Raw genomic sequence first — 14,608 nt, forward strand, 5'->3', positions numbered from 1 at the left:
TAATAAACTAAATAATAAGCATAAACTAACTAAATAATAAGCATAAACTAACTAACTAATCACAATAATTTAAGGGAAAGGGGACATCCTCCCCCAAAAGCACTTTGTCCCCCCGGGGCGCGGGGACCCGCCGCCGGGGCCGGGTCCCCATATTGCACCAAAGCCCACGGCGGAGCCCCGGGGTCCGCGGGTGGGGGGGGGGGGGTTGGGGGGGGCGGGGAAGGGGCGCGGGGGGGCGGGTGGGGTTGGGGAGGGGGGGGGTCAGTTGTGGAAAAAGGCGTTGAGCTCCTCGTACATGGGGCCCCGCTCGTGCGGGAGGTGCATGTCGTAGGGGAAGATGTTCTCGGAGTGGACCCCCCCGCGCATCCCCGCCGAACCGAAGACCAGGTTGTGGCCGGCGGGCCGGGAACCGGGCAGCGCCGAGTAGTGCATAGAGTAGTGGTAGCTTTTCTCGTGGTCGGGAGAAGAAGAGTCCTGCTTGAGGGAGAAGTTGCCGTTGATGCAGAGCGGGGGGCTGAGCCCACCGTCGTACTCCGAGCTGTTGTAGTCGGGGGACGCGTTGCCGTAGAGGCTCTCGTAGGCGGAGGCGCAGTAGCTGTGTGTCCTCAGCCCGTGGGAACCGGGGCCGGCGGCGGGCGGGCACTGCGCCGCGGCCAGCCGCGAGCAGGGGTAGGGGTAGGGGTGGACGGCGAAGGAGGCGTTGGGACCGTGGAAACGGCCGCCCTCCTGGCCTTGCTCCGTCAGGAAATTGCGGGAATTGAGCTGCAGGCAGCCGGCCACCAGGTTGGTGGTGGGTTGCGACAGCCCCTTGCACAGAGTCTGCACGTAGGAAACCAGGTCGGGCCGTTTGCCCGAGCGCAGGATCTCGGAGAGAGCCCAGATGTAGTTCTTGGCCAAACGAAGGGTCTCGATTTTCGAGAGCTTTTGGGTTTTGGAGTAGCAGGGCACCACCTTCCGCAGGTTGTCCAGGGCCGCGTTCAGGTCGTGCATGCGGTTGCGCTCCCGGGCGTTCGCCTTCTGCCGCCGCAGCTTGGAGCGCTCCAGCCGCGCCTTGGTCATCTTGCGCTTCTTGGGGCCCCGCTTCTTGGGCCGCTCGCCCTCCGCCTCCTCCAAGCCTTCCTCCTCCTCCTCCTCCTCCTCCTCGTCCCCGCCTAGCTCCCCTTCCTCCTTGCTCTCCCCCAGCGAGCCCTCGGGCGGTTCCTCGGGGAGGGCGCAGCCCTTCCCCGCCCGCTCCTCCTTCTCGCTGCGGGCATCCTCCTCGCACTCCTCGGCCCAACCGGCGAATTTCGGTACTTCGGGGACCAGGCTGGGCTCGCTGAAAAGTCGCGTCAACATGGTGGCTGCAGCGGGGGGCAAAGAGCCAGGCGTTACCGGCGGCCCCGCCGCCCGCCCGCCCCCCCCCCCTCCCCGCCTCCCGCCGCCCCCCGCCCCGGGAGCGGCTCCGCGGTACCGGGGGCGGCGAAAACGAATTAGGCGCTGGGCCGCCCGCCGCCGCCGCCCGCCCCGGTCTCCCGACCCCGGGGGCACCGGGGCTCCCTCGGGGCGCGGCGATGCCCCCTCCCCGCGACGCCCCCCCCCCCCCCTCCATCCCCGGGCTCCCCGCGGCCGCCGCCCGCTCCCCGCTCCTGCCCCCGCCGCTGCGGCCGCCCCCGCCCCCGGCCCGGCCGGAGCCCCCGCCCCGCTGCCCCGCGGCCCGGGCCCGCTGCCGCCGGCCCCTCTTTGACGCCTCCAACTTTTCCCCGCCGCGGGCGCGGAACGGCTCCGGCCGCGGCTCCGCCACCGCCGTCCCGGGGCCGGAGCGCCGAGGCGTGGCCGTTCCCCCCCCCCCCGCCCCCCCTGCCCGTTACCCCTCCGGCCCGGTCAGCCCCGCCCGCCCCCCCCCCCCCCCGCCCCGGGGCTCCCCCCGGCCGCCGGAGCGCGGCCCGTAAAATGCGGCGGCATCAAACGGCGGCGCGGCGGGGGGCGGCGGGGGGCGGCGGGGGGCGGCCGGGGCCGGGCCCCCCCCTCCCCGGGGGAACGCGGGGGTCGCGGGCGGCGGCGCTGGCGGGGTCGCCCCCGGGGCCGGGCGGGGCGGCGGGGCCGGGGCGGGGGGCACCGCCCGGGGCGGGGGCCGGGGCCGCCGCGGGGGAGCGGGGAGGCGGCTCCGCCGGGTCGGGGCCCCCGGGGGCGGCGGCGAGGCGGCTCCGCGCCGATTTCGTTGATGCCGCTCGGCCGCCGCTGCCCCGCTCCGTCCCGCCGGGACCGCGCCGCCCCGGGCGCGCCCAGCCGCGGGGGGGGGGACACCGGGAGGGGGGGGACGAAGCCTCAACAACCCCCCCGGAGGGGGGGGGGGGCTCCGGGAGGAGAAGGGGGGAAACCCCATCGGTGGGGCCGGCGGGGAGCGGGAGAACCGAGGGCCGGGAGAGAACGAAAGCCGGGGGAAAAAAGGGCGAGACGTGGCGGAGAAACAAAATCAACATGGAAGTTGCCTTTTCTCCATTCAAGTTTCCTCCGCTGCCCTCCCAGCCCTCCACTTCTTACATAACTCACCTTCGGGCGGACCGGAGGAATTCTTATTTCATTGTTCCCAGCATCTTCTGGGACCGGGACGCGGCTCCTTGAGGTGCTCCAGCCTCCTGCAGTCCTCTATCCAAAAGGAGGCGAGAGTGGCATCTCTACCCAGCAAAGGGGGTACCAGCTCTGCTGCCAGTGCCATATGGTTGGCACGTCATGCGCGAGAGCTATCACATGAGAGCTAATGATTGACATGCGCTTGCATTCAGGGAGATTTGTCTCTCTGGGGAAGGAGGACTCGCCATCTGTCACTCTGTACTCAAAAAAAAAAAAAAAAAAAAAAAAAACCTCTTCCAAATCTACAGCTCTGCCTACACGCCGCAAAATGGGACCCGGGCGAGATGCAGGCGATGGCGGGGCCGGGCTGAACAATGGAGCCAGCGGCAGGGCGGCATGGGAGACCGGCCATCCCGGCCGGGCCGAGCGTGTCGGGGGCGGCCGGCGGGCACCAGGGCGAGGGGGGAGATGCCACGGGGACCCTCGGCGGGAGCTGGCATCTGCGGCTCGCCGCAAAATACCGCGGCGGCTCGCCCGGGTCCATCCCCACCCTCAGCCACCAGCCGAGCGGGGATGGCTGCGGTGCTGAGGGCCCGGCGCGGGCTGGGGGCTGCGGCCGGGCAGGGCCCAGGGGAGGCGGTGGTGGTGGCGGTGCCCGGTTTGGCCGCGCTGGTGTGGGCAGGGGGCTGCAGGTGCAGGTGTGGGCAGGGCTGGTGGCTGCGGGGCTGTGGGTCCCCATGTGGGTGGCACATGGCCCCTCTGGTCGCCCACCCGCCACCCCATGGCCCCCACCGGCACCCCCTCGGCCGCACAGCCACGCCAGCCTCTCCACAGCCCCGCGGCACAGCCCGGCGCGCACAGACGCAGCCAGCCTTCGGCACACTCCTACGTGCACACACACACACGTGCATGCACACTTGCACACGCATGCACACGCACGCCCTCCCCGATGCACGCGGGGTCCAAGCCCCGCGCGGACGCGGGTCCCGCCGTGTCAGTGGCAGAGGCCCGGCCATGCCGTGGTGCAGCCGGCGAGGCCTTTGTCTGCCGGGCGCCTCCTCACCTGCCGCAGCCCCGCGCCCCGGCCCGGCAGCGCCCCGTCACTCCCGGCCTCCAAATCGGTCCCTGCCACGGTGCACGTGCAGCCAGAAATCGCTGCTGCCATTTCCCTTGTGCCGGCAAACCGGCGGCGGGCAGCGGCGGGGCCGGGGAGCCTGTAACGGGTGCGTTGTGTCCGTGGGAGCCGGATCCCACCAGCCGGTGCCCCGCTCCTGGCTGCGACCGTCGGGGCCGAGCTGTGGGACCTCCCCGTGTCCTGGATCCCTTCTGTCCCCGCAGCCTGGGCGGCCGAGACCTGCCCGGCTCGAGGGGTGCGGGCAGGGGAAGGGGCAGCGGGTGCCGGGTGCCACACACCGGCACGTGCCGGCCGTGCACCGCCGGCGAGGGCGGCACGGACAAGGCGTGGGAACGGCAGGGCCACGGTGGCAGTGGTGGCCGGGGCTGTGCCCACACGCAGACAAAGGGCTGGCCGTGCCCGGCCGCCGGGTCTGTGCCAGCGGCGTCGGCGTCGCCCACTCCCCCGGTGCAGGTGCCGGGGCTGGCACGTGACAGAGGGGCCTCCACCGGCGGCGAGCGTCCCCCCCGCACGCTCCCGCTGCCGAACCCTCCGACTGTCACTCACGGCTGCGGCCGAGCAGATGGCACCTGGGCTGGAGCCGGCCCGCGGGGAGGCAGGGCCCACCCCAGCCGTGCCGGTGCTGGTGCCGGGGCACCGATTCCCGGGCAGCCTCCCGGCACATCGCAGCCCTTCCCCGCAGCACCGTTCAGCTCCCTCTGTTGTTGTCATCTTCATTTTGCAAGCGGGTGCTGGGTGGGCATCACCGTGCCCCGGGAGCCCACCCTCACCCGGTGCCCGCGGCATGCCGGTGCTGCCTGTTCCTGCCAGCTCTGGGTAAGTCCCCACTCCCCTGCCCTCGGTTCCCAGGCCAGGGGACACCCAGCCCTCGGCGGGCGGCACAGCCCCGCTCCAGCCCTGCTGCACCCCCGGCGTCGGGGCAGCGAAGCCAGCGGTGCCCCAGCTCCTGGCACCGGGCTCGCGGCCCATGGGGACCCGCGGGGGCACCGGGGCTGCCCGAGGCCGAGGAGATGCCATGGCGTGAGCGGCTGGGCTGGCCCGTGTGGGGACAGGGATGGGGGGAAGCCACGAGCCCCTGGCCCGGTGCATCCGTTACAGCCTAATTAGCAGCCGGCAAGCGGCAAGGGTGGGCGCCGGCGTGAGCCTCATCAGCATGCACAGCGCTTGGAGGGAGAAGAAAGTGGAGACATGAAACGGGGAGAGGAGATGAAAGGGGAGTGTGGAGATGAAAACCCAAACCGCTGCATTGTGCCGGGGCCGGGGCGGTGCCGCGGGCCCTCGGCCGGCCTGTGCCGGGACACGGCCCACGGTGCGGGCAGCAGGGGGGATCCCGTGCTGTCCCCTCCGCCGCGGCTGGTGATGGCACAGGGCAGAGCGGGGCAGGGGCAGCACCGTCCTGGTCCCCGGGTGCCTTTTTGGGGGGGGGTTCATCCAGGGTGGTGAGTGGGGCTCCCAGCGTCACGGCACGGGGGCTGCATGAGCAGGATCCGACCCCTGGGGAAACGGGGCTGCCCTGGGCAGCAGGAGGAGGCGAGGTCGGTCGGGGTGAACCCAGGACTGGGCACAGCCGGGGGGAGCAGGGGCAGGGCTGGGTGCTGGTGCTTTGGGTGCAGGGGCTGGGTGGGCGGCTTCTCCTGCCCCAGGAGGCCGGGGCTGGGGGAGCTGGGCCCCGCAACCCTGGGGCTCTGGTCCCCATCCTGCTGCTGGTCCTCCTGTGCAAGGACCGGCTTTCCCAGCACTGCCGCCTTCGTCACCAGCCAGGTCCCCCGGGGTCTCGCTGCCCGGCGGGCACAGCCGGGCGTTTGGCTGGTTCATGAAGCTCTTTCCTCCTCCAAAATTCATCCTCCGTGTCCCTTCCCCTCCCTCTGGCAGGAAGGCGACGGATGGGGATGGGGACTCTGCCTGGAGGAGCAGCGGTGGCTCCGTCCTGGAGGTGGGTGCCGGGGGACACATGGCACCTGGAGGGACACAGCAGTGGGTCGGCACCGGCAGAGCCAGGGGTGGGAGCTGGGTGCTGGGTGGTGCCGGGACCCGGCTGGGAGCCAGCTGGGCCCGGGGTGGCTCCTGGGGGCCCTGCGTGGGGCGAGTTTGCCGGGGCTCAGCCGGCTGCCGCATCCCCAGCGTGGGGCCAGTGCGCGGCACTGCAGCCGGCTGCCTCGGCGAGGCCATGCCATCCCTCCCCAGCGTGGGCCGGGGGGTACCCAACCTGGCCCCCCTCACCAGCGGGGTCCCCGTCCCCCCTTGGCGAGGCCGAGCCGGCTGGGGCCCGAGCGGAGGAGCAGGCTTCGGCATCTCCCTGCGCGCGGCGGCGGGGGGAGGCGGGGGCCACGCTGCCAGATGGAGCCGGCTCCGCGCTGCAATATTTCTGGGAGGTGAAGGCTGGGGAGAGATGGATGCGCTAACGCGCGGCGGAGCCACCGCCGGGAATGTCAGCCGAGGGGAGGAGAGCGACGGGAGCGGGAGCCCAGCCTGTCCCCATCCCCGTCCCCATTGCCTTTGGGGACGAAGTGGCCCTGGGCCAGGTCCCCGGAGCAGCTCTCCCTCGTGGGACCCGTCCCTGGGCATCTTCCCGTCACCGGGTGAGCAGGGCCCTGTCTGTGGGTGGGGGTCTCTGGGGGACAGGGACAGGGGTGTGGATGCCCTGCCCATCCCCATGTCCCCAAAGGTCCCTGCAATGGGGACCGTGGGGTCATGGGTGGGTTGGGGAGCCTGGGAGGAGGAAACTGGTGATGGAGGGAAACTGAGGCATGGAGGGAGGAACAGGGCGGTCCTGATTCAGCCGGGATCAGGGGGCTTTTAGCAAACCCTCTTTCTTTTGCTAGAGGAGGACGGGGAGATGCTGTGCCGGCCCTGGGGCCATGGTGCCGGTGCCAAGTGAAGCCCCTGTCGCCGTGGGGCGGCTGCTTCACCCCCCCTGGCCGGATCCGGCCCCTGGGGCAGCCGGACCCCCGCCTGTCGCCCCCTGCCCACTGCCGCTCGCGGGCCGGGGACTCGTCAAGCGGTTTTTAACGCACACGCTGTTAATTAGGCAACGACGCCCTGGGAATTGTCCAGTGGGAAACTGCCGGCGCCGCGGCTGCGTGTGGGGCTGGGATGGAGGGTCCCGGGGCGGGAGGACGGGTGGCCCCAGGGGCCTTGTCCCCTCTCCGTGCTCCTTCGTCACCCGGCGGCCGCTGGGTTCACCCCTGCTGGGGTCAGATGCTTTTTGGGGACAGTGGGGGGGCTGGGACAGGGGGACCCCGGCCCGGGATCCAGGGCTGGAGGGGGCTGCCATTGTGCCACCAGTGGAGCTGGCTGCTGGTGAGGTCATAAGGCTGCCTTGGTGAGGTCACAATGGGCTATGACATCACAACCATTGGACTGTGATGTCACAAGACCCCAGGAGCAGACAGGAGGCCCCCTGGGGCCACAGCATCCCCCCTACGGCTGCCCCAGCCAGGTCGAGGGGAGCGCAGGGGGCCAGCGCGCAGCCCGGCGGTGCCACCGGCGTGGGCACGGCACGGCGCGGCGCGGCTGAACGAGCGCTGCTGGCACCGGCCCCCGGCCCCCCCGCGGCAGATGGCGTCCGCTTGGGCCTGTTTCAGGGAGCCGGCAGGGCGCGATGGCGGGGGGACGCGGCGCGCGGGGGCGGCGGGGGCTGTCCGCAGCCACGTCCCCCTCCATCGTCCCCCCGCCCCGCTCCCCTGCGCCCCTCTGTGCTGATGTCCCCAAACCGGGGGGCGGGGGGGGGAAGGCGGCTGGTGGCCCTCCCAGAAACGCACCGAGTGGTGTCAGATCTCAGCAGGGCGGGTGGGCACAGGGGCCACGGTCGAGGGGGGACCGGGGTGGCACCAGGGACAAAGGCAAAGGGCCGGATTCGGGGCTGGGGGTGCCAGACCCCTGCCCTGGAGGGGCCTCAGGCCCCCGGCCCGCGGGGGCTGATCCAGCGCGGCGCTGCCATGGGAGGGCTCGGTGTCCCTGCCAGCCCCAGGGCACGGGGGGCCACTCTGGGGCCCTCGCCCCCATCCTGGGGTGCTCTGAGGCCTCCCATCCCTGGGGACATCGGGGACCCCCATCCCGCATCCCGGGTGACTTTGGGGACCCCCGGCCTGGGGAGCAGTGGGGCCCCCATCCCAACACCCCCTGCCATTGCGGGGGGTGCCGGCAGGGAGTGGATTGGGGGGGGGGGGGGGTGTCTCCATGGCGACAGGGCGCCGATGACGACAGTCACCATGGCGAGGCTGCGTGGCCCGGCCCGTTGCCATGGCGATGCGCCTGGCACGGCGAGTCGCCATGGAGATGGCCGAGGGATGGAGCGGTCCCCATAGCGGGGGCCCAGGGCCAGGCCAGGGCTGGGGGGGGTCCCCGGGACCGAGACGCCCACCCACCCACGCGTGGGGCCTCGCGCCCTCCCGGCGTGGGGCCGGTGTCGCCGCGTGCCGCCGCGTGCCCGCCGCCGCCGCCGCCGCCGCCCAGGTTCATTTGCACGAGGCTTTTCCACTCCAGTTCACACTACCATCTGACAAGCCCAACTTCTCATTTTCAGAGTAATCACTCCACTGCACTAATTGCACATGCAAATATGCAAATTCGTATTAATTAATTACTATACTAATTAGTTCTGTGGTATTTGCGAGTAATAAATCATTCGGAGGGAGCGGGAAGCTGGAGACCTGGCCCATTTACACTTCGCATAAAATTTTAATAGGCGCTCCGGCTGATCCGGGACAGCCGTGCTTAAAGGCGCAGAGCTGGCGTGGCACGGCCTGGCCGCGCTGCCCGGCGCGGGGGGCACCGGCACCCCCAGCCCTGGTGCGTGGGAGGGGGTGAGGGGATGGAGAAGAGCGAGGGAAGAGAGGAAAATGAAGAAAAAGGCAATGGGGAGGAGGGATGTGGGCGGTTTGGGGGTGCAGGGCTGGTCCCCGGGGGTGACGCGGTGGTTCTGTGCCCAGGGTTGTCATCTCCTGGGGAAACTGAGGCACGGAGCGCGGTGCCTCCGGGGAGGGGGTGCACGGTGCTCCCCGCCGCAGCACCCCGCGCCTGGAGGCTCGCCCCTCGCCCGGGAGGTGTCCGGCCCCTCCTGCTGCGGGGAGACCCCCAGGGACCGGGATGCCGGCGGGGGTCACCCCACTCTGCAGCCGCTCCTGCCAGCCACCGCCACCACGCCGGCACCGCGACCACGCCAGCACCGCACAGCCGCTCCCCGCCGCCACCTTTGGGGATTTTGCAAGCCTTTAATTGTCGTAAGCACAGATTAATTAAGCAGCGATAAACACAAACCCATGCATTATTGATGAATAAGGGTGAGTTCAGGTTGGTGCAAACGTTGTAATTAAATATAAACCTCAAGCTGCCCATTGTTAACGTACAAATTACATTACTATTGCGACACGTGTCGGGGCGCGCGCGGCCGGGAAGGGGCTCGTGCCCTGGCACCGCGACCCTGCTGCGCCCTCGGCCCCGCGTAGGGGGAGAGGGGATGAGGGGCTGGAGGGGGGCTTGGGGGGCAGGAGTGGGGACCCCACCGCCGGCCCCCTCGCCGCGGACGTCCCTGGCTTCGCTGCAGCGCCGGGGCCAGGCCCTTCTCCGTCCGCATCCATCCTGGATCCATGTGCACCGAGGATGCTCCACGCTGGGCCCGGCACAGGCCAAGGGACGCGTCACCGGCCCCGCGGGGACAGCAGCTCCCCAAGGAGAGGCGGGGAGTCCCCGCTCGGCGCCCGGCCCCGCAGGGATGGGGACACACACGGGCACCCCGCACGCTCTTGTGCACGGACACGCGCACACACATGCATGTGCATGCGCACACGCACGCCTGTGCACGCATGCACCCCCCTGGCGCGCACACACACACACGCACACACACTCCTGTGCGCACACACACATCCCTGGAGTGCGCACGCACACACATGCACACACATAAACATGCACACCCTCCTGTGCGCACACATGCACGCACACATGGATGCGCACGCATGCAAATCCCTGGCGCATACGTGCATGCGTGCACGTGCACACGCACACACGCTCCTGGGCACACGCATGCGCCCTGGCACACACACACACATGCATGCACACGCATGCACGCACGCACACACGCATGCACACACGCATGCACACACACATATGCATGCCCTCCTGTGCACACGCATGCACAGCCCTGGCACATACACGCATGCAAACATGCACACACACACACATGCACGCACACACGCATGCCCTCCTGTGCACATGCATGCACAGCCCTGGCACATACACGCATGCAAACATGCACACACACACACATGCATGCACACACACTTGCCCTCCTGTGCACACGCATGCACAGCCCTGGCACACGCATGCACGCACACCCAGGCACCCCCCCAGCCCCGGCTCCCACCGCACCAGCACCCACCCAGACACCCCACCCCGAGGCCGGGCAGCCCCCACCCGCAGGGGCTCGTGCCCCCACGTCCCCGTCCCCCCCTGCACGAGCAGAGCCCCCACCCGGGCACCATCCCCAGCCAGGCCACGCTCGCCCATACGTCCCTCCCGTATGGATTTGCACCTCACAGCCCCCTTGCCGGGACCCCCCTGCGCTGCGGCTGTGCCACCCTCCCCGCGGGCACCGGGCTCTCCCCGGCAAACCCTGGCGCTCTGGGCAGCCGCGTCCCTCGGGGACCCCGGTGACACCCCCACCGGACAAGTGACAATGACACCGGGGGGCTGCGGGGAGAGCGGGCGAGCCCGGCCGGCTGCGCGTCCCCGGCTCCCCGCGCGCCCCTCGCCCGGGCGGAGGGTGGGGGTTGGCAGCTGGTAGCTATTTATTAACCAGTCATGGTTAAATTGGTTTATAAATTAACAGATGTTTTAACTTTATTCTTTCTTCTGGGAATGGAGGCAGCAAACTGGTCTGTGCTGGCGGCCGGGCCCCGGCCGGGCCCCCTCCCCGGGAGGGTCTCATCGATGGGGACGGGGTGGGGGCAGCGGGGCTGGGAGCCCCCCCGACAGGGCACCGCGGGGGCACCGGGATGGGCTTTCAGGTCCCCTGGGGTCCCATCTCCTCGGGGAAGGTGGCGGCTGGAGGCTCAGGCTGTGGAGGGCACGTGCTACAGGTGGGTAAACTGAGGCACGGCCACCATTGATGTCCCCCAGCAAGAGGACACCCCCGGGGTGTCTCTCCTGGTCTCACCGCGGCACCTCTCCCTCCTCGGGACCTCCAGGCTTGCACCCCCCACCCCCCCAAGTTTTTAACCGTTCAGACCCTCCCGGGGCAGGCAGACCCCGGCACCGGGCTCCGTGTGCACAGACCCCCCGAGCCGGCGCGTCCCCCTGCCCGGGTGGGTGCCCACCCTGGGCGGGGTTGTCCCAGGGCCCCCCAGTGCCCCCAGCCCGGCCGGGAGCACCCCGGGGCACGGGTGCAAGGCTTGGCATGGGCGGGCGGCTGGCGGCTGCCAACCGGGACGGCTCCAGCCACGGCTCCACTCCGGCCGCCCCGTGCCAAAGCCCTTGAGCCCATGCCCAGGCCTGTGCTCACCGCACGGCTGTGCCAGCACCGGGGTGGCCATGCCAGCCCGGCCATGCCAGCGTCAGGCACCGCCATGCCAGCACCAGGCACCGCCATGCCAGCCGCGCCGGGGATGACATCTGCCGGCAGCGTGCCGCAGCGCCGATGGGCACAGCCGGGCTGGCGAGGGCACCGGGGCCAGGCCTAGCCCAGGGGGACATGGGGACACAGCCCCTGCTCGCCCTGCTGGGGGGCGGGGATGGGACCCCTCCTCATCCCGCCGGGGTGTGGGGTCAAACCCCCCCGTCCCACTGGGGACACGGGGACGCGGCCCCTCCTGGCACCGGGGCTGGAGCCCCCGCAGCTTTCCAGGGGTACGGGGTTGCAGCCCCCCCGACCCTGTCGCACTGGGGTGGGAGCCCCCCGTCGTGCTGAGGACACGGGATTGCAGCCCCCCCGTCGTGGTGGGGTTATGGGGTTGCAGCCCCCCAGTTCGGCTCAGCGCCTCAGTTTCCCCATCGCACGGAGGGGGTGCCAGCCCCCCCCCAGTGCTGCCCAGCCGCTCTGGGCAGCCACATTGGCAGCGGGTGCCACCGTGGGGGGTGACCAGGTCCCCCGGCCCCCCCATGCGACGAGGGACCCCCGGCCCATTTGGGGGTCCCCCTTCCCCTCTGCAGCGCCCCAGACCTGTTGCTGGGGGGGGCTCCCAGCAGGGAAGGCGTTAAGGCCCCCGCGCCCCCCCCGCCCGCCGCCCCCTCGGGCTCCCACGCGTGTTCCCACTCGCGGCACCTCCTCTGCGCCCGGGGGAGCACGGGCCGCCCCCGCTGCAGCTCCGGGGGGCTGCACCCGCGGTGGGTCCTGGGGCGCAGGGGGGGGCTCGGGAGGGAGCTGGGGGGGACCCCAGGGCCGGGCAGGGGGAGCCAGGCATCCCGGGGGGGGATACCCAGGGTGAGGGGCACTGGGGGGGCCCCGGCACCCACAGACCCCCCCCCGAGCCCCACCCACCCCGTGGCCCCGCCCACTCCGCCGCAGAGGCCCCGCCCCCCGGCACTCACCTTTTGGACCGGGCAATCGGTGTCCCGGTGTCCTCCTGTCCCCACGATGCCCCGTCCCTACGATGTCCTGTGCCCATGGCACCCTGTCCCCACGATGCCCTGTCCCCAGTGTCCTCCTGTCCCCGCGATGCTCCGACCCCACAATGCCCTGTCCCCATGGCACCCTGTCCCCACGATGCTCCATCCCCAGTGTCCTCCTGTCCCCACGATGCTCCGACCCCGCCGTGCCCCGTCTCCACGGTGCCCTGTCCCCACGATGCCCTGTCCCCATGGCACCCTGTCCCCACAATGCTCCGACCCTACAGTGCCCCATGCTCACGATGCTCTGTCCCCATGGACCCCATCACCACGATGCTCCGTCCCCAGCGTCCCCCGTCCCCACAATGCTCCATCTTCATGGTGCCCCATCTCCACGGTGCCCCATCCCCACGGTGCCCTGTCCCCACGACGTCCCGTCCCCTCGGTGCCTGGTCCCCGCTGCACCCTGTCCCAGTGCTTCCCCATCCCCACGACGCCCCGTCCCCGCAGCCCCCGTCCCCTCGTGCTGCCCCATCCACGCCGATGCCCCAGCCCCACAGCACCCTGCCCCTCTGACACCGCGGCCTGGCCGTGCCCGGCCCCGCGGCCCTGTCATCGCTCCGCCGGCGGGCGAAGGCTCCCGCTCCTCACCGGTGCCCGCTGGTGCGGGGCGAGGCGGTGAGTGCCGCTTCCCCGAACCTGCTGCTATTTTTACTCTCTCTGCAGGAGGATTCGCTGCTGCGTGGAGCTGCAGCCCCCGCTGCACGGCACGGGGATGGGCACGGCATGGCACGGGCACGGCACAAGCACCGGTGGCTCTGCCGCTGCACACTGCGGAGCAGCCTGGGTGCCCACGGTGCCAGGATGGGGTTGACCCGGCGAGGAGCAGGGCCGTGTGTGGCACACGTGTGCCCAGAGCCGCGTGACACGGGGGGGGCTCGGGCACCGCATCCCCTCCCCAGCACGGTGCCGGGTGCCGGGCCTGGTGCGGTTCCCCCTGCACCGAGCTGCGGGTGCCACCCGTGGGCGCAGGGTGCGTGGGTGCAGGCGTGGGCGGTGCGTGCCGATCCCGGGGGGCTGCGGGTGCTGCCGCTGCCGCAGCGCAGGGAGGGGAGGGGGCCCGGCCACCCCCTCACACGGCGCCTTCGCGGGTGGGAGGAACGGGAACGGCAGCAGGAAGGAGCCCGGGAACCTGTTGCCATAACAACTCGGGTCCCGTGCTGGGATGGGGACGGGGACAGGGACAGGGATGATGCTCAGAGCCAGGCATGGGGACGCTCGACACGGGGCCAGCCTGGGCACGGGGTGACCCAGGGACCCCTCACCCTGTCCCCCCAGCTTGGCCTTGCAGTCCCCTCCATGGGGACACGGGCTCTGCTGGTGCCCGTCCCTGGGCTGTCCCCATGCAGGGTGGCCACTGCCACGTGGGGCCACGCTGTGCCACAGGGCCAAGCTTGCCTGAGCAGAGCCCAGCTTTGCCGTGCTAAGCTAAGCTTTGCTGTGCTTTGCCATGCTTTGCCGCGCAGAGCCGGGCTTTGCCGTGCTTTGCCGCGCGGGGCCGGGCGGGCGGGAGGCTGGTCCATGGCACGGTGCCACTCGGGTAAATATTTTGCTGGAGCGGCGGCTGCTGGCCCGCGGCCACCCGCAGCCGTTGGAGCACCGGGAGATCCGGGGGCCGGAGCCAGCTCCCGGCTCCCCCTTCCTCATTGCTCCTCAGAGGCGCCTTCCTCGGCCCCAACGCCACCGCCACCGCCCCGGCCCCGGCCCCGGCCAGGACGCCCCACACGGGGCTGGGTGCCGTCGATCCGGTTGCCGGTGACCCCACTGTCGCCCCGCATGGGGACCCCCCGGCTGTCCCCCCGTGGCGGGGCCAGGAGCGGTGCCCTCGATGCCCGGGTCCCTCCTGGCAGGGCTGAGGCAGAGCCCGGCACCTGCAGCACCGAGCACCGGGGCTGAGCGGTGCCCAGGCTGGCGGCTGTGCCCGGGGGGGCTGAGCCCCCGCTTCCCCAGGGGGCAACTTTGGGTTTGGTGGAATTTTCCACCAGGAAAACCACCGGGAGCCGGGGCAGCCGGGCACAGCCCTGGGCGAGAGCACAGCCCCCTGCCTCCGGCACACCCCAGCGTCCCCAGGGCTGCGGGTGGTGGTGGCAGGGGACCCCCGGCACACAGGCGATGGGACATTTCGGGGGTCCCGTGTCCCCGCAGATGTCTCCTGGCCACATCCCCTGGGGGATCCCACCCCGAAGGAGCAGTGTCCCTGTCCCGTGGGGTGGGAGTGGGGTGCCCCTGGGGCACAGAGCAGCTGGCGGGGATTTTCCTGCTGCCCCTCCAAGGGCGAGAGTGCCCTTGTCCCCTGCCTGCCCAGCCTGCGGCTTGGTGGGG

The 14,608-nt window shown here is 71.2% G+C and overlaps 1 protein-coding gene across 1 annotated transcript; it reads right to left on the minus strand.

Moving 5' to 3' along the window:
• Positions 1-261: 261 nt before the first annotated feature.
• NEUROD2 (neuronal differentiation 2) lies at positions 262-1,335 on the minus strand (the record flags this gene model as incomplete). The annotated part of the gene is made up of 1 exon (XM_082331737.1): positions 262-1,335. One exon carries the CDS (start codon positions 1,333-1,335, stop codon positions 262-264), a length of 1,074 nt encoding a protein of 357 aa, XP_082187863.1.
• Positions 1,336-14,608: the final 13,273 nt, after the last annotated feature.

This window comes from Platalea leucorodia (genome assembly GCF_965183815.1).
Source record: "Platalea leucorodia genome assembly, chromosome: 22".
NCBI lineage: Eukaryota > Metazoa > Chordata > Aves > Pelecaniformes > Threskiornithidae > Platalea > Platalea leucorodia.